The sequence below is a fragment of the Equus asinus genome, chromosome 1 (genome assembly GCF_041296235.1).
Source record: "Equus asinus isolate D_3611 breed Donkey chromosome 1, EquAss-T2T_v2, whole genome shotgun sequence".
NCBI lineage: Eukaryota > Metazoa > Chordata > Mammalia > Perissodactyla > Equidae > Equus > Equus asinus.
In genome coordinates, this window is record NC_091790.1 from 110,519,446 (window position 1) to 110,538,622 (window position 19,177).

Genomic DNA, 19,177 nt, shown 5'->3' on the forward strand with positions numbered 1-19,177 from the left:
GCATGACTTACCTAGGCTGACAACGTTCACATAGATATGTATCAGGAATATGCTGCCTGTCAATGCCCATGCAGTCAATATGTTGCCAAACACTTAAGGAAAAAAAAAAGAACATACAATATATTATTAAAATCATCCTTAATTTCATATTTCATTTAACTATTACTTAATAAGTGCCTGCTTGGAGTTTACCACTATAAAAGGTGCTGTGAGAAATTCATAGAAATATGTCCTTGGGGAGATAAAACTTTGAGATGCAAAAACAAGAGGACAAATATAGGATATTATATATAAATTTCTAAAGCAAATATAATTTTAAAACGTAAAAGGTACACATTACAAATATTATTGGAAAAAACAAAGTGGAGATATCCACACCACTTGGGAGTTAATGGGACAAGCACCCCAGAGAATAACGGAGTTGAACAGACACTTGTTTGAAAAATTAGGAAGAAAAGATGTCATTATAGCAACGTTTTCTCAAGTAGACAGATATGAGGAGCAACAGCCAGAAGGCAGTTAATATATATGAAGAGGAATGTTCATTTTGAGAAACAGAGGTGGGTAAAATTAGATTAGCAAAATGTAGTCAGATTATATAGGACTTGGAATGTCAGGATGTAGATGTCCTCTAACTGGCAACAGGAAACAACCTGAAGCACTTTGAGAGTGTTAATTCTAGAGAGTTAAGAAACTGGAAGCAGAAAAACCAACTAAGAGGCTTTTCCAACATTCCAGACTTGAGTTAAAGAAGGAAAGAACTAGAGTGATGGCAGAGAAGACGAAGTTAAACAATCCAAGAGACATTCCATGAGGATAGAGATTAAATCCATTCTGTCCTCTACTATCTTTCACAGAATACATACGCCAGCCTGAGGCAAACTTCTCAATTATTGCCAAGACTTTGGTCTAAAGTCAATACATATGCCTGTTTCTAAAAATAGTCTTAACTATTCTTCACATCGTAATTACTCTTCTAATACACTAAGTTAACTGCTACTGTATTGCTCTTCACTTAACTGAGAACACTGGGACAAGAACTGGTAGACTCTGGAAGGTAATGGAATATATATCAAAGACGTGGGGGGAAAAGTGAGAAAGAAAATCAGAGCACCTGACAAGGAGGGTTAGAATAACAAGTTAAATTTGCGGGGTAAGTAATGATGTCATGCAGACAACAAACAAAACTAGAAAATGAATAAATGTTCAGTGCTCTACATGTCAGACTTGAAAGAGATAAGTATGGGCAGTAGGTACAGGAAAATACACATAGGCAATGTAAAACAAGAATAGGAGAAAAAAGAATAAGCCTTGTAGTATACTAAAGTTAAGCAGTAGAAAAATAGAATGAGAAGAAAAAATAGATTCATAACAAAGAGAGCAGCTGCTGAGAAGCAAATACCTTGAATAATCCAAAAACTGTGAACTGGTCCTTCAAGAATTTGTAGATAGGTATAAATCCTAAGGACTATTTCACTATTTTCTAATAAAGACAATTCTATATTACATATAGATCATTGTAATTAATCAAAAGAAAAACAATGTTTAGATTATGCATTAAAATAAAAAACATTGCCAAATGATACGTAATTTATCACATTAAAAAAGATCAGCGAAGAGAAAGCTATTTTAAAATATGATTGGTTAAAACAGGAATTGAGATTTTCTAATAAGTAGCTAATTAAAAAATGAGGAAATCAAGTTATCACAGAAATCATTGTTTTAGTTTTTAAATTTACCTTCTGAATAAATTTACTAAGTTGACTGCTCATGGTAATGATATATGTAACAGGTAATGAGAATTTGTTTTTAAATTTGAAAAGGTACCACAATATATTTTTATTAAAATTAAATCTAAGTGTTAATATTACAACTTTCCATAAAAATAATATCAAATTTCACATTCTACTTAAGACTAATTTTCTCCCTTTTTGGCAAAGGTAAATCAACTTTGAAATATAACCCTAATTCATGTTTGCGTCAATAACATCCAACTTCTAATCACCTAAACTAGTAGATGGGAACAATACTACAAATAATTCAAAGTAATTTATATTTGTCTCTAGGATGCATTTTTATACTCACATTCAAATATGGGTATTAGCTATACTGTTTCAAATCAAATAATGAAGCTATGCCATAAGCACCAAACCCAGGAAATTCTGCAAAGCTACCAAACTTTTTTACCCACTACAGTGTACTGCTTAAATACTCTCTGCTTCCCACTCTATGCAGGGGATGAACTTGGTAACTTTTAGGCTGAAATCCTACTGTTCCCTCTCCATCCTCCCCAACTCCCTCCCACCAAAAAAAACAAAACAAAACAAAAATGAAAACAAAACCCCGCTTTCTGTCCCAATCACACCTTCTCTAGGGGAGGAGGCCTTTCTTGGTGGTTGAACCAGGGTTGGGGGAGGGGAGACTGTGGTTCTGGTTCAAGGAGACTCCAAGTGCTGCAAGGTTCAAGTCAAAAGGAGGTGAGAGAGTCAGGTCAAACAAACATCAATTAAAATGTATAATTCCCCCACACTGGAAAATCACAGTTGACTATACAGCACAAATAATTCCAAAGGAAATACACAGGACTCAATTCTCCTCTCATTTCTATCTTGTCTACTACTATACATAGTTGTATCACTATTGAATGAGTGAAAAGAGAGATGTGATCCCATATGAACAGTTCAGAACTGACTGCTTATTACTCAATTAACAATGAGGATCTCTAATAAACTCTAAGATAGCTTTTTTCCCATAAGGGCTTTCACTAGGAGCAAAACAGACTGCACTGACAGTAGCAGAAGTCTCAATTAAAAATCACATTCATTAATACCTTCAAAAGTGACTTTAATTATCTTTTCCAACATCAACAATCAAAGATTAGCAGTATTCAAGAAAAGTAAACTAATGGTGTAAAATATTTTTACCTGCATTTGTCACAACAGATCATGTATCCATCATCATGTGTAAAACCACATATGCACCTGGTTACATCAGTACCGTAACTTCCGTCCTCAGATGTGCTGATTGTAGTAGCACTGGAAGTTTCATCAAAATTAGGAGTGGTAAATATGCCTACTTCATTTTTGCTAATAAGAACTGATGGAGGAGGGGAAGCCGGAGGTGTTGGAGGAGGACGAGCACCATAATTATGGTCCTGGATAATTAAACAAAAATAGACCACAATATAACGTCAACAACGAGAACCAAGCAACTTAAATAAAATTCAATCTGTAATTTGAATATTCACGAGATAAGAAATTGGCCCATTTCTTCTTTAATATCTTTAAAATAATGACTTGGTGAAGCTCAATATTAAACCATCGCAGTAAGTGAAAATGTTTGTCTACAACAATCTCTCTCAAACTCCACCCTCCTACCCCCCAAATCAGAAGACATCTTCACAGTCCTGTAGTCATATAACTCCAACTTCAAGATAAAAGAAGGTGCAAGATGTGAGCACAGAGGTCAGAAAAAACCCATCAGGTATGTGGAGGCTAAAGAATAACAAAAACAACTATAGCAGACACATTATCACTTTATGGTACATAACATGGATTTTTAAAATTTGCATTTCTTATTTTGGTGTCCAGTTCTGTAACTGTTTCATCTAAGCTCTGCCTCTTACTATCTATGCAACATTGAATAAGGTAACTTAGATAAGCTTTCATTTTCTCAGCTATGACATGGGGATAAAAATTACATCTATCTCATGAGGCTGTTTTTGAAGATTAAATGAGATAATATAGGTGAAAATGCTTACCACAGAGCCTGGCACCTAAGTGCTTAATAAATGGTAATTATATAATTTACTATGTAAATTACTATATAATTTACAATTAACAGTAGATAGTAAAGTACAATTCTACCTACAATCGTTTCATAGAGAAGGTAAAGAATTATAACACCAAACTATTAATAGCATAAAATGCAAAATAATAATAATAATTAAACTTCTAGGGACTTCCTCTTAAAGAATTTTAATCCCTTGAATAAATATACTTAGATCAATGAAAAATTAAACTATAAATTATATCCCTAATTATTTAGGGGGTATAAAATAAGTATGTTTTTTAAATATTCAGTTTTAGGCACAATACCACACACCTCTATCAACCTCTACATATAAAAAATACCCTTCCAGAGAAATGTTTGACACTTACCGCATAGGGCAAACCAATGTAACTGTGTGAATGATGCGAGCTGCTGGTATATAACTGGTGGGGATAACTGTTGGATTTCTCAACTACCACAGGGCTAGCTTCTACGGATTCTGGTCTGGAGGGAAACAAGTTGCATCAGAGAGAATTCCATTCATTTTTTTTTTCTTCTAATCAATTTAAAATTAAAAGCACTTAATTTATTGGCTATACAGATACAATGTCTTTTTATAGTAGGCAGACACCCTGCCAGCCCTGGTGGTCTAGCGGTTAAGATTTGGCACTCTCACCACCACAGACTGGATTCATTTCCCGCTCAGGGAACCACACCACCTGTCTGTCGGTTGTCTTACTGTGGCAGCAGGATGTTGCTGGGAAGCTGAAAGCTATGCCACTGATACTTCAAATACCAGCGGGGTCACCATGGTAGACAGGTTTCAGTGGGGCTTCCAGACTAAGACAGACTAGGAAGAAGGACCTGGCCACCCACTTGTGAAAAAATGGCCAAGGAAACCCTATGAATAGTGCGAAGTGTTGTCTGATACAGCACTGGAAGTTGAGAGGATGGCACAGAAAGAAAGACCAGGCAGGGTTCCACTCTTCCACTCTTCTGTACATAGGCTCGCTAGGAGTCAGAATCGACTGAAGGGCACGTTACAACAAAAGCTACCTTGTGGATGAGGCATATCCTAATCCTATCTAGATTCCGTGCCATAACAAAACTTTTGTTTAAGTAAATGTCCCACCTCCAAGTTCAAATATAGTTTCCCTCTCTATCATTAAAAAAAGTTACTACAGATTAAAGTTTTTTTTTTTTTGAGGAAGATTAGCCCTGAGCTAACTACTGCCAGTCCTCTTCTTTTTGCTGAAGACGACTGGCCCCAAGCTAACATCCACGCCCATCTTCCTCTACTTTATATGTGGGACGCCTACCACAGCATGGCATTTGCCAAGCAGTGCCATGTCCACACCCTGGATCCGAACCAGCGAACCCCAGGCCGCCGAGAAGCAGAACGTGCGAACTTAACTGCTACGCCACCGGGCCGGCCCCTAAACATTTTTTAATATACTCAGTGGCACTGGGGACACTATGCACAAGTGGAGAAAAGTAGTAAAAATAATTTAAACAGGACTAAGGACATACTGAAACTATATGGGCCTCAATTTGAATGTGAAGTATATTTCAATGTTCAAAACATATGTGTTAGTGTGCCAAGATATAACAAAGACTCGGAAATATCATTAAAGTTAAGGAATAGGAATCCTCATAATGAACCGAGGTTTACATACGAAAAAACATAAGCAACAGCATGTGGTAGAGTAGGAAGGGCAGTTCTGGCCTGGAAATGGTTAAGTGATGATAACCAGACCAACTGCGCATAACAATTCACCCATTATGGTTAATTTGTAAGCTCCTTGGCCTAGCATCCTACAGGTATAACTTTCCCAACTTTTTACTCATATCAATCCTCCTGAGCCCTATTCCAGTAATTCCCATCGATCAATGTGGCAGTGAACCTACTTCTGAGGCCAGTTCACACTGAAATTAATTTTTCCCTTGTGCACACACAATATGACTCGTTTCTGTGCTTTTATTCTTACTACAGCCACCAGTTGAGATGATTTTTTCATGATAACCCTTATCCTACCTCTTACTCAAAACTTTCCCTAAGAACTTAGTACTGTTTGCAGTCTTCATGGTTTAAGACTTCACAGTGCAGTTGCACTGTCATTGGTCATATTTCTAGTCAACTGCTTCTTGATATACTGTCCCCCTTCACTCATCTCAATTTAGCTCTAAGTGGCTGCACAAACTCTCAATTTAACTCTAAGTGGCTGCTGCAGGATCCAGTGTACTAGATCAGTAGAGAGAGGGGGCACAAACTGACGTTGTTAAATGGTTCTGAGGGAGATTATAAAGGAAGTCTCCAAAATGTTCTGAAAACTTTGACACCCAATACTCACCTAATGTCTCTGCTGTTACGTTAAAAATTCACTTATCACTATTCTAAAAAAGAAATGTTTCTTAATTTCAAAATTAATACATGCTCATTGTATAAAATATAAATACATTAGTACATAAGAAAACGAAAGACCAAGTCTTCATCCAAACCCTAGCTACACCCACGTTAAGATGCAGTGTATCCCCCTTTAAATTTTTCTATCCATAAATACATCTAACAGTTGTTTTTTAAAAAATGAGAATATACAATATGTACGCACAATTTGCTTTTTCCATCTTTTAATGTCAACACCTACCTATTTTATTTTTGGTAGTAATTGTTTATTTCATTTTCTGAATGTACCATAGCTTATTCAACAATTTCCAATTGGTGGGTATTTAAATTGTTTCTCTCTGTCACTGTTGAAGGTATCACTGCAATTGTACACCCTTATATAAATCTTTTCTGCGTACCTGGTAGATAGGATTTCTACAACATGGATTCCTAGAGTTAGCAATGTAGAACAACAGGGTAAATGTACATAAAATGGATAGATACTGCCAAACTGCTTTTGATTACTTTACAATATTGATTCCTTTAAAATTCTTTAAAAATTACATAGAAAGAAGAATAGAGTTTTAGCAATTCCTGATCTACAATACTATTATTAAAGTAGCATGCAGGGACTGTGGCCAGAATAAACGATTCACTCTGAAGGACTCAGATCAAACTCTGAATATATTAGTAAAGATTGTGGCAAAAAGCTTGACATTTTGGAACAGGCTAATGGTTAGGAATAAAAAAATAAAACTTTCAGTGCAAATGGAGGTAAGCTTAAGCATATAAATATGTCACAAATGCTTTCATAACCTCACGATTCAAATTAAAGCTGCAGCACTGACAAGTAGGCACTGCAAGAAAGCAGAAATAACTTATCAAGATCCTTGTTTCTAATGCTGCAACTATTAAAAGTAATTTTTAAAAGGAAGGTAACAATTGTTAAAAAAAAATTCAGTTGACCTTTTTTTTTTTTGAGGAAGATTAGCCCTGAGCTAACATCTGCTGCCAATCCTCCTCTTTTTGCTGAGGAAGACTGGCCCTGAGCTAACATGCGTGCCCATCTTCCTCTACTTTACATGTGGGAACGCCTGCCACAGCATGGCTTGACAAGCAGTGCATAGGTCTGCACCTGGGATCGGAACTGGTGAACCCTGGGCTGCTGAAGTGGAACATGCGAACTTAACCACTGCACCACCAGGCCAGCCCCTTGGTTGACATACTTTAAAGGGTTTTCTCAAACTATAAGACAGCAATTAAAAAAAAAAGTAGCAGCACAACAGATAGCCTTAGAAATTTTCTTAAAAGGTCCCACAGTGCTAAATATCCTCAAACCTCTGCATTTCCAAAAGACAGGAGATGTGAAAACAACTTTCTAACAAATAACAAAAGTCAAACATTCTTTGATCCAGTAACCCCATTTTGGGGAATTTATCCTAACAAAGTAATTCCCACTAAATAAAGACCCATGGAATTGAGATGTTCATTGGAATACTACTTGTAAAACTAGACATAAGAGCAGAAATCATTTAAACGTCCAATCAATAGAAAATGATTATTTAAATCCGAGCAAATCTATCATATTTACATAGGGACAACAGCTTGGCAGGAACTCATAGTAACAAAAATCACTTTATTAGGGTCACAGGAGTTTTCCTCAAAATCTCTTGGAACATTATCGTAAAGCTTTAATAAAATTTTAATGGCAAGGCTAAAGAGATAATATACAATGATGAATTTCTGTGTAAATAGTTGCTACAGTGGTTTGTTTAGCCAATTTATATATATTCACATAAATACCAACTTAACATCAAGTAACAAACTACATTAGCATAGTATTTCTATAAATAATTATGTATCAAAACACAAACCATGGTGCTGTGTTCATCCTACAGACAAATGAGATTTCACTTACATAATTTTGATATGTCACTTTTCAAAGAGAGTGTGATACTTATTTGTACTCATTCATATACTGCTTTCTATGTGTTCTTAAATCACTGAAATAGCGATCACTGTCAAAAAGATCACTCTTTGTCCATGAGAAACTTCTCAAAAAATAATTCCCTAGTCTGGGAATTCAAAATGTCCAAAAATAATAGGTAATCAAAACAGTACCAATATATAAGCAATCGGTATGGTCAAATTGTCAAAACCACCAGAATTTGTAGATGAACTCACTTTTTCAGAACTTTGAATTCTGTTTCCCATAAGTAAAAGAACTGAAATGCATAAAAAGAGATTCTAATAACGCAACTTGGTCTAAAATTGAGATAAGAAGTATGCTCGTATGCTCTCTTGTTAACTAAGCTAATACCTAGGTACTGACTGCTTCTTTTGGAAGTTCCCTAACAACTAATAAACACAGAAGGAATGATCAAATCCAAATCCCTCAACAGAGAAAGGATCTAGGCAAGAGATAACCATGGATGCCAAAACCTTGAAAGGCTGAAACTTGATAAAAACATAAGGCTGACAACACCTGAATCTGTTATTATTCTTATAATCATTGGAAGTTAGACAAGCAAATTTTATGTGCCTCTCCTAATGTTATGCAATAGAAAATACAAAGTCTCACAAAGTGTCATGCTGAAAAAAAAAGGAAAAAGAGAGAAAAATGAAAAAATGAATCTGAAGCTAACCACATCTCTAGATCTAAATATCAATTTATCAGATATATTGGTTAAGTAGAATATTACATGACACCAAAAGGAAGCAATCAGCCGAATCCAGAATGCTGAAACTTCCATAGGCCAAATCACCTAGTTTCTTCAACAGGTATATGGTATGAGGGAACACAAATTTTAAAAGGTTGTTGTAGATGAAAAGATATTCAAGAGACATTTCAATCAAATACAATGTGTGGATCTTGTTTGGATCCCAATTTGAACAGACCAATTACAAAAAGACATTTTTTGAGACAAATGAGAAAAATCAGAAGATGAACTGTGCATTTTATATTAAGGAAGTAATGCTGATTTTGTTATGTGAGATAATAGTACAGTCATGCATCACTTAACAGGGATACATTCTGAGAAATGCGTTGTTAGGCGATTTCATCATTGTGTAGACATCATAGAGTGACTTACACAAACCTACATGGTAGCCTACAAGACATCTAGGCTATATGGCATTAATCTCTTGGGACTGTTGTTGTATATGTGGTCCATCGTCAACCCAAGTGTCATTATGCAGCGCACGACTGTATTGTGGTTTAAAGACAAAAAAAATTCCTTATCTGTTTAGTGATATATACTGAAGAATACATAGGTAAAATGATGTGGGGATTTGCTTTAAAATACTTTACATAAAACTGTGGGATAGATGAAACAAGACTGACAAAACTTTGAACAGTGCTGAAGGCTGAGTAATGAATACCTGGAGTTACTATACTGTTCTCGCTACTGCTGTGTATATTTTTGTATTTCCCTACTAAAAAGTTCCCCAAGCTTTTCATCTTACATTTAATATCCTTTACAGAATGAGTACCTGTAGGAATGCTATGCTATCTTCTTTCCTCCCAATTCAGGAAGATGTCCTGGGTATCTCTTTTTCTAAGCCTCTATCTGTGAAATCTCTCTTAATCCTTGCTTCTTAATTTCAACACACTTCTCAAGGCTTACTTGAACTGCTCCTTAAGGAGCACTTTCTTAATTACTTCAACTCATCATAATTTTATAAATCCTATGGATTCCTATAGCACTTATTTACTGTATTGTTAATTTATTACTTTTTATGTAATATTTTTTATGTTGTCAACCATCTTTTCACATGCATCTATTATTTTCTCTCCCAAACTCCATCAAAATTAACAAGGAGTTCCAAAGTGGATCAAAGACTTGAAGATATGTCCTGAAACTATAAAACTCCTGGAAGATAATATTGGTAGTACACTCTTTGATATCGAACTAAAAAGGATCTTTTCAAACACCATGTCCTCTCAGACAAGGGAAACAAAAGAAAAAATAAACAAGTGGGAATTCATCAGACTAAAGAGCTTCTGTAATGCAAAAGAAACAAGGATCAAAACAAAGAGACAACCCACCAATTGGGAGAAAATATTTGCAAATCATATATCTGGCAAGGGGTTAATCTCCATAATATGTAGGGAACTCAGACAAATGAACAATAAGAAAGCAAACAACCCGATCAAAAAGTGGGCAGAGGAGATGAACATTTTTCCAAAAAAGACATATAGATGGCCAAAAAACACATGAAAAGATGTTCAACATCACTAATCATCAGGGAAATGCAAACCAAAACTACACTAAGATACCACCTCACGCCTGTTAAAATGGCTATTATCACTAAGACTAAAAATAACAAATGTTGGAGAGGGTGTGGAGAGAAGGGAACCCTCACACACTGCTGGTGGGAATGCAAACTGGTGCAACCACTATGGAAAACAGTATGGAGATTTCTCAAAAAACTACAAATAGAACTACCATATGACCCAACTATCCCACTACTGGGTATTTACCCAAACAATCTGAAATCAACAATCCAAAGTAACATAAGCACCCCTATGTTCATTGCAGCACTATTCACAATAGCCAAGACATGGAAGCAACCCAAGTGCCCACCGACCGATGACTGGATAAAGAAGATGTGGTATATATATACAATGGAACACTACTCAGCCAGAAAAAAAGACAAATTCATCCCATTTGCAATAACATGGAAGGATGTAGAGGAAATTATGCTAAGCGAAATAAGCCAGACTGAGAAAGACAAATACCAGATGATTTCACTCATATGTGGAATATAAACAAGTACTTGAACAAAGAAAACAGTTCAGTGGTTACAAGGGGAATGGGGTGTGGGGGGGCACAGGGGTTGAAGGGGAGCACTTATGTGGTGACAATCAAGAAATAAAGTACAACTGAAATCTCACATTGATGTTAACTATTATGAACTCAATTTAAAAAGAAAAAATTAACAAGTTTTCTCCAGTAGAAGGAACATAGAATTGGGATTTACATGTCTAAGGCTGGCCATTCAATGGGTAAAGATGAGTATTCCCCTTTCTGAACTTGAGTTCTTTATTTGTCAAGTGGGGATAAATATACCTGCTTCACTTTCTTCCCAGCAATATGGATACAGCTCAAATGATACAAGGAACCTGAAAATGCATTTTCTCAACTATAATCCATTATACAGATGCATAACACTAATTATTTGTTCAGACATGCCTCCTAATATAATTAAGAATATTCAGTCTGAAGTTGCTTTTAAATTATTTTAAAACCTTAACTCCATAATTATTCAAATTTCCAATTAAGTGGTTCTAAGTACATGTCTAGCTAGACCTGTTTTAAATACATCACTCAATTTGCAATGTGTCAAAACACTGTTGATATTTAAATCATTTAATAAATATTTATTGGGCACTAAATATGTGCTAAAGTCCTTATAAAGTTTACTCTTCTTAAAGTGTACTCCCATAACTCTCAAAATTATATTGAAATAAATGCCTTGAAATAAAATGGTTCCATTGTAATCCTTTTTTAAAGCAGACTTTTAAAATATATTTTCTTAAACTTGAGTTCATAGGAGCTGCCCTGTGGCCTAGTGGTTAAGTTCAGCATGTTCCACTCTGGCAACCTGGGTTCAGTTCCTGGGCATGGACCTACACCACTCATCAGTGGCCAACTATGACAGTGACTCATGTACAAAAAAAAAACAGAAGAATACTGGAACGGATGTTAGCTCAGGGTGAATCTTCCTTAGCAAAAAAAAAAATTGAGTTCATATATATATGAATTCTTCACATAGTAAAGACCAAACTCTACATCAAGAAATGTAATCTGAGGGGCTTGCCCCATGGCCAAGTGGTTAAGTTCGTATGCTCCACTTCCGTGGCCCAGGGTCTCGCTGGTTCAGATCCTGGGCACGGACATGACATCGCTCATCAGGCCATGCTGAGGTGGCGTCCCACATGCCACAACTAGAAGGACCCACAACTAAAATATACAACTATGTACTGGAGGGTCTTGGGGAGAAAAAGCAGGAAAAAAATCCCTAAAACAGAAGATTGGCAACAGTTGTTAGCTCAGGTGCCAATCTTTTAAAAAAAAAAAAAAAGAAATGTAAACCGCAATCACGGACCTGTAATGATGTTGATATAATAAAGTTCTAAAATTCTAGGTCGGTGATTCAGAACATTAAGTTAATTAGTGAAATAAAATAAGTTTTATTGCAACACTGTGTGTGTGTGTATGTATATACATATATATGTATCATTAATCTAACGGGAAAACAAAGCAATACGCATACATAAATCACTTTTCTATACTTACTTTTCATGTCTCTTTAATGACCTTATAAGTTCGAGGAAGCAAGGACCTATTACTGTAGCAAAGGTTATTTATCACAAACAAAATCGGAAATAGATGGAAAATGGTATAACAACAGAAGGGGATTAAAGTTTTGTTTTAGTTCCAATCACTTGCTTAAACCATTCATAATTTCAACACAAAAGCTAAGTAAGCAAGGAATCACTATCATTGGCAGCAGAGATTCTTAATGTGTAAACTGTTTTTAAATTAATAATTCTAAAGTTTCTGGTTTCAAAGGTTCTTAAAAGGACTATACATAGGTATGGTTAAGTCTTAAGTATGTCAACGAAAAATCAACAGGATTTTGTGGAATACTTACTATACATATGCCGATTAACAAAATCTGACACAACACATTAGATTCATTGTTCATGCAACCTAATATCCAATATGTTGAACCAAGAAACAATATATGAACTTCCTGGAGAGTAGTGACTTTTTTTTTTATTTAAAACCTTTATAAAGGAATACTTTATTGTCTTTTATTCCTCTCTTTAAAACTTTAACGGTGCTCCCTAGTTTTAATGTTAAGTGACTAAGAACTGTCCATATAGATGGGTTCACTCGTATCTCCACTGAATTATGATGTTTCCTGATAACGTGGGTCACAATCTTATTTACCATATTTATAACACCGCCCCTTAAGCGCTCATGATCATTTATCTTTCTTCAGATCCACTGACTTCTGTAACAAAATGTGGCAGACAGAAAGGCAGGGTGCTGCGGCCACGAGTATAATATACTCTGTACAAAGCTATGATGATCTCATGATGATCATTTTGCTGGATTCTCTCAACATAGCAGCTTACTATACTATACTAAGTCAAGGAATGATCTTATCTTACTATTTCTGTCCCTGCCCTAGTGAAACATTCACCAATTTCTGCTGATTCAGTCTTTTCAAATCCATATCTTAGCACCATTAACATATGCTTTCAGTACACGAGAGAATGAATCTGGAGATGTCATTATGCAGTCCCCATTCCAAAGAAGTCATACAAGCGTTAAAATGAGAGCCACCCTAATAATACTGGAGGAGGACACCACTGTTACACCACTTTGTCCAGGAAGTTTATTTCTAGGTTTTGTTTCCATCTATGAAAAATCCCACTCACAGGGGCTGGCCCCGTGGCCGAGTGGTTAAGTTCGCGCGCTCCGCTGCTGGCGGCCCAGTGTTTCGTTGGTTCGAATCCTGGGCACGGACATGGCACTGCTCATCAAACCACATGCCACAACTAGAAGGACCCACAACGAAGAATATAATACATCTATGTACCGGGGGGCTTTGGGGAGAAAAAGGAAAAAAATAAAATCTTAAAAAAAAAAAAATCCCACTCGCAGAATTTTTTCTAAGTTTTTTGGTGGATTTACCTTACAGTCAAAGCAGCATACAAACTAGAATTCAACAAATAGTTCTATGATGGTGTTCACTATATGTTTAAGGCACTTCATTAGAACCTAGACCGAATAAAAAGATGTATAAAACACATTCATGGGGGCCGGCCCCATGGCTAAGTGGTTAAAGTTCCACACGCTCCATGTTAGCGGCCTGGGATCCGTGGGTTTGGATGCTGGACACAGACCTACTCCACTCATCAGCCATGCTGCAGAGGTACCACACATACAAAAAACAGAGGAAGACCGGCACAGATGTTGGCTCAGGGTTCATCTTTCTCAAGCAAAAAAAGAGGAGGATTGGCAAGAGATGTTGGTTCAAGGCGAATCTTCCTCACCAAAAAGAAAAAAACCTGACATATTCATATCCCTCAGAGTTTCTCATCTTGGGAGGAACAGCAGGATTAGCAAAAAGAGACAGAAACATCATACAAGGCAAAAATAGGGTAACGCCACAAGAAAGGTATGGGTAAATGTGTAACAAAACTCCTTCCTCTTCTGTATGAGACTTTGCTCTTTAGTTAACTTTCTACCTCTGTTCCCCTAAAAACCTGATAAAGTAATTTGCTATATTGTTAGGCACATTAATAAAAATGACCCTTGACTGGGAAATTAATTGTATCTGGACTGGGAAAACTATAAATACTTGATGAGGATGCCACAGATAACCGAGATGCAGTGACTCTAACTAGTGAACTAACCGAGATGCAGTGACTCCTGTACCTGGCATGTCCTTTGCAGGGAACCTGGAAGCTCTGCCTATGCTTCTAAGGAGCATGAGGCTTCTAAATCAGGGAGACCCTCGCATCCACCCAACAGGGATCTTATCCCCTTGTACTTGACCAGTCACTTAAGAAGCAAAGAAAACAGCTCCTGGACAGCTGACTACTCCTACGTGGTCTCACACAGAGAGGAACACCTGATGCTAACTTCTGACAAGCTGTGGCTCCTGTCCTATATACCACGTAGACTAGTGCCAAGCAGAGCCTATGATAGCCTTGTAAGTCTGAATGTTTAGTTGAACCTAAAAAGACCTCCTTGTAGGAGTTGTCAAAGGTCAAAGTTCTAGGCTCTAGGGGATTCAAGAGAAGGACACATCTACTTGAGTAACAGGAAGGATAAGGAATACACGACAAGGTTTCATTAAAGGTGACAATGCTTCTGAAAGATATGCAGGACTCTGAATGTTTGAATTTTATACCAGGTATATCCTATATTGAAAAAAAGTTAATCTAAAAAAAGCAGTAATGATGGAGAAATACAATATCCCAGGCATATGCAAAAAGAGGGAAAAAACAGCATGGGAATCTTCAAGGAGTATAGAGAGGTCAGCTTATTTAGTTGTTTCTCACAATTAAGGAATAGACAAACCCCCAACACAGAGCGCGGGAGATTTTCTTTGTAGATTTGGCTTTACAGCAACACTAAGTTAAACTATGTCTTTAGGTGGATTTCGAGAAACACTAAGTTAAACTAGGTCTTTAGGTGATCTGCATACCAACACCACTGAACACAAGGTCAAGCACTTGCATTGAAATTTCATGGCAGTATTCAATATAAAGTGGTAGTCATCCAAGATGATTCTAAACATAATTAATTTTTTTCCTAGCTCAAAATCAAAATAGTAAAATTTTAAAACTTCATAGAACTCACAGATCCCCTGGAGACTACATCCATAGACCTCAGTTTGACTAGCACTAATTAAACAAATATTGAGGGCCTCATGTTTTCCAGAAACTATGAGAGAGATAAAGATAAGATACTGCCTCTGCCTTCAAAAACTTATAATAATACAGTCTGAGAACACATTAAGTAGAGGACACAGTAAGTAGAGGATACTGAGATGCTGGAAATTAAAACATAAAAAAAAGGCAAAAAAGTGGTCTTTCTTCTCAAGAAACTGATGCATGAGGAAAATAAATATATCAATTATTACAGTAGTGCCATCAGAGGTATGCATAGAAGCTGTTCATAATAATCATACTTAAGGAAGTTTGAAAGAATGACAAGTTAACAAGCCCAAGAAATAGAGAGGTGCAAGAGATGGAGAAGGTATTCCAGACAAAAGGCACATACACAGTCAGAGATATCAACAGCAAGACACGTTGAAGCACGTTTCTCTAAGCATGATCAACAGACCACAAGCATCACAATCACCTGTAGTGCATGTTATAGTTTTCTACAGCTCTACTTAATTGAATGAATCAAAATTTTTAAAGGTCAGGCTCAGAAATCTATATTTTCATAAGCACCTTCAATCTTATGTTCACTGCAGTTTAGGAAGCACAGATTAAAAAGAACTGCTAAAATTTAGAGCAGATAAGAGTTAAAGGCATGGAGAAGGGGCCAGAGATAAGAGCAGATAAGTCAGGCAAGGATCAGTTCAAGAAGTACCTGGGTATCCAGCTAAGGAATACGATCTTTACCCTGAAAAACTACACAGAGCCACTAATGGTTTGTTTCTCCCCCCAAGCAAAGTAATGATGTTCTCAGAGTAGCAGCATGGCAAGGTAAAGCTGAAGACTTCAAATGTGAGGCTGAGTAATCTGTAAATAATTCTCCCAGACTCAGTAGGTTCAGGAGAAGCCCTAAACCTGATCAAAGCATGTAAAAAGTGCTACCTCTCCGAGATTCCTTCTCCCGTTCCCACTTACAAATAAGTTACCTTTGCTCAGTACTTTGCTTCACTAAAAAATACTTAGTACTCTGTCTAGTTTCAAAAAGATCCTCGTGAGTGTATGGTGCCCAAAATCCAAACTGGCCACGTTTTAATTTAAGAAAGAGATATTAAAATGTGCAAACTGCTATTACAACTAACGATTCTGCAATTTTACCCTTGAGTTCTTTCAATTCTCAAGTACGGAACCAACCCACCTTGGTGATTTACCCACATTTTTTATTGGTATAGAACACAGGGCGCTTTAACCACAGTTAGATTTATCTGACATTTAGTTGCTTTCAGTGACAACATCAAAATAAAAGACTTTCAAATATTTTATTACCAAAAAAAGACTTAACTCTTGGTAATCTCTCTATCTATCAATTACACGACCAACAAGAAGTTCCCATTAATTTTCTAGCAGCCTTCCTTCTTATAATGTGTTTTTTAAACCTTACCAAACTTGGTGTCATTTGCTGAATATGCTTCAAATTATCTTTTCATCCACTTAATTTCTAGTTATTACATGACATGCCAAACTTCTTTGAGTCTACTTTTCCCCCTAATAGACTGTTCTGAACTCTGAAAGAAACATTTTATTTGGTCATTTTACTTAAAACAGCATCTTTTATTTGGCTGTTCAGCCACACAAAGCTTGAATCAGTGTCAAGTGCCTATTTCTTCTCTCTAGCACATTACTATACAGCTTCCAAAAGTGGATCTTTACCTAGACTCTAGAGTTGAGAAAACAAAATTATATTGTAACTCCTACTTTTTACCGTACAATCTGGGAAATTTCATCATTTAATCCTTCATCAGTCAAAAAGAACGTGATTTAAAATTTCCTAGTCAAAATACTATGACTTAAAAAAGCACCATCACTTGTTAAAATTCTTACACTAGAGAATTTTATATTCCTCCTGCTTCTACATTCTGTCCTAAGGTTTTCTATCAAGGTCAGTATCTGAGTAAGTGTGTAGTCAATCAGACAGTATATGAAGTAAATTTCAATCTCGCACTAGTTGCTATTTTAATTCTGCTATTTAATTTCAGTATTTCCTAGCTTCCTGAAATAGATACCAACCAGAATTGCTACGTTAAAAGAAGTATAGCATTCAATTCCTTGAAATCACACTAATTGCATAAGACTTTTTACATACAAGGGACATTTTGTTCAATTCTATATAGCCCCTTACATCTGTCTACAATGGAGAGGCTGTAAAATATTTCTAGCTTTAGTTCTGTCTCTCAACTGAAATAGAATTAGCTAAGATACGCACATTCAACAATCATTCCTACATAATAAGCTTCAGGGTTAACCAAGAGACCTTCAAGCATACTTACTATATGCCAGGCCCTACGGTAGGTGCTACAGATACAGTGATATAAAATAAAACAGATACAGTGTTTGTACTAATGAAGCTTGTATTTCAGTACAAAGATAAAGAAGAAATAATGAAATAAAACAAGAAGAAATAATGAAATAATGATTTTAGAGAGGTTTTTCAGACACAATTTCAGATAGTGTGGAGAGGGAAAACCCTTACTGGAAAGTTATATTTGAGCTCAACTAAGACTATGCTAGGAACAAAAGAAGGATGATCCAGGCAGAGCGAACAGCAAGAACAAGGGCCCGGAGGGAAGAAGAAATTTAGAATGTTCAACACAAGGAAAATAACATCAACGTGGGAGTAACAGTAGGCTAAGGGGAGAATATCAAGTAGAAATTAGAGATGTGGGTGGGGCCTTTGAGGCCAAAGGAAGTTAGGATTTTATTTTAAGTGAAACAAGAAATCATTGGAAGATTTAAGTAGGAAAAATACATGATTTGGCTAATGCTTCAAAAGAATCACATTAACTTCTGCAAAGAGACACATGGAGACTACTGCAATATCCAGGCAAGAGCTGAGAAGGGCTTAGACTAGGACAATGACAGAAATTCTGGAGAGCAGTACACTGATTCCAAATGTACTTTGCAGGGAGACACAGGAATGACCAATGAATTAGATGTGGAGGGTAAGCGAACAGGAGCAATCAAGAAAGACACCTTAGGGGGCCAGCCTGGTGGTGTAGTGGTTAAGTTTCACGTGCTCTGCTTCAGTGGCTGGGGTGCACTGGTTCAGATCCTGGCTGCGGACCTATACACAGCTTATCAAGCCATGCTGTGACAGGTGTCCCACATATAAAAGAGAGGAAGATGGGCATGGATGTTAGCTCAGGGCCAATCTTCCTCAGCAAAGAGAGGACGATTGGTGGTGGATGTTAATTCAGGGCTAATCTTCCTCAAAAAAAGGAAAAGAAAAGAGACACCTTCAAGTTTTGTCTTAAGCAACTGGATAGAGATGGAATTATTTAAAGAAAAAAATGAGCCTGGGGAAAAAAAACAGATTTGAGGGCAGAAGATGAAGCAAAAAATGAGACAGAGTTGCCAGTTAAGTTTGGTAACTAGAAAGCCAACAGAGTTAAATCTTTCTAGTAGGCGGGAATGGTTATTTACATCAAATGCTGAGAAATCTATATAAATTATAAAAGACTACGCACTAGTTTGACAACATAGGTAGCTATAGTGGTGCTGTGCAGCCTGATGTTGAGTGCAAACAACTCTTTCAAGGAGTTTGCTATAAAGAA

General features: G+C 36.4%; 1 protein-coding gene across 5 annotated transcripts in view; it reads right to left on the minus strand.

Moving 5' to 3' along the window:
- KMT2E (lysine methyltransferase 2E (inactive)) overlaps positions 1-19,177 on the minus strand; it is a 95,683-nt gene that overhangs the window by 40,080 nt on the left and 36,426 nt on the right. For 3 of the 5 annotated variants that reach the window (XM_070505424.1, XM_070505413.1, XM_044769578.2), the window contains 3 exons: positions 4,161-4,275; positions 2,925-3,154; positions 12-92 (listed from right to left, as the gene is read on the minus strand). In XM_070505424.1, coding sequence (XP_070361525.1) covers positions 12-92; positions 2,925-3,154; positions 4,161-4,275 — 426 coding nt within the window. Of the gene's footprint in view, positions 1-11; positions 93-2,365; positions 2,454-2,924; positions 3,155-4,160; positions 4,276-19,177 lie in introns of all 5 variants that reach the window. The other 2 variants (XM_070505433.1, XM_070505443.1) reach the window with 1 other exon arrangement.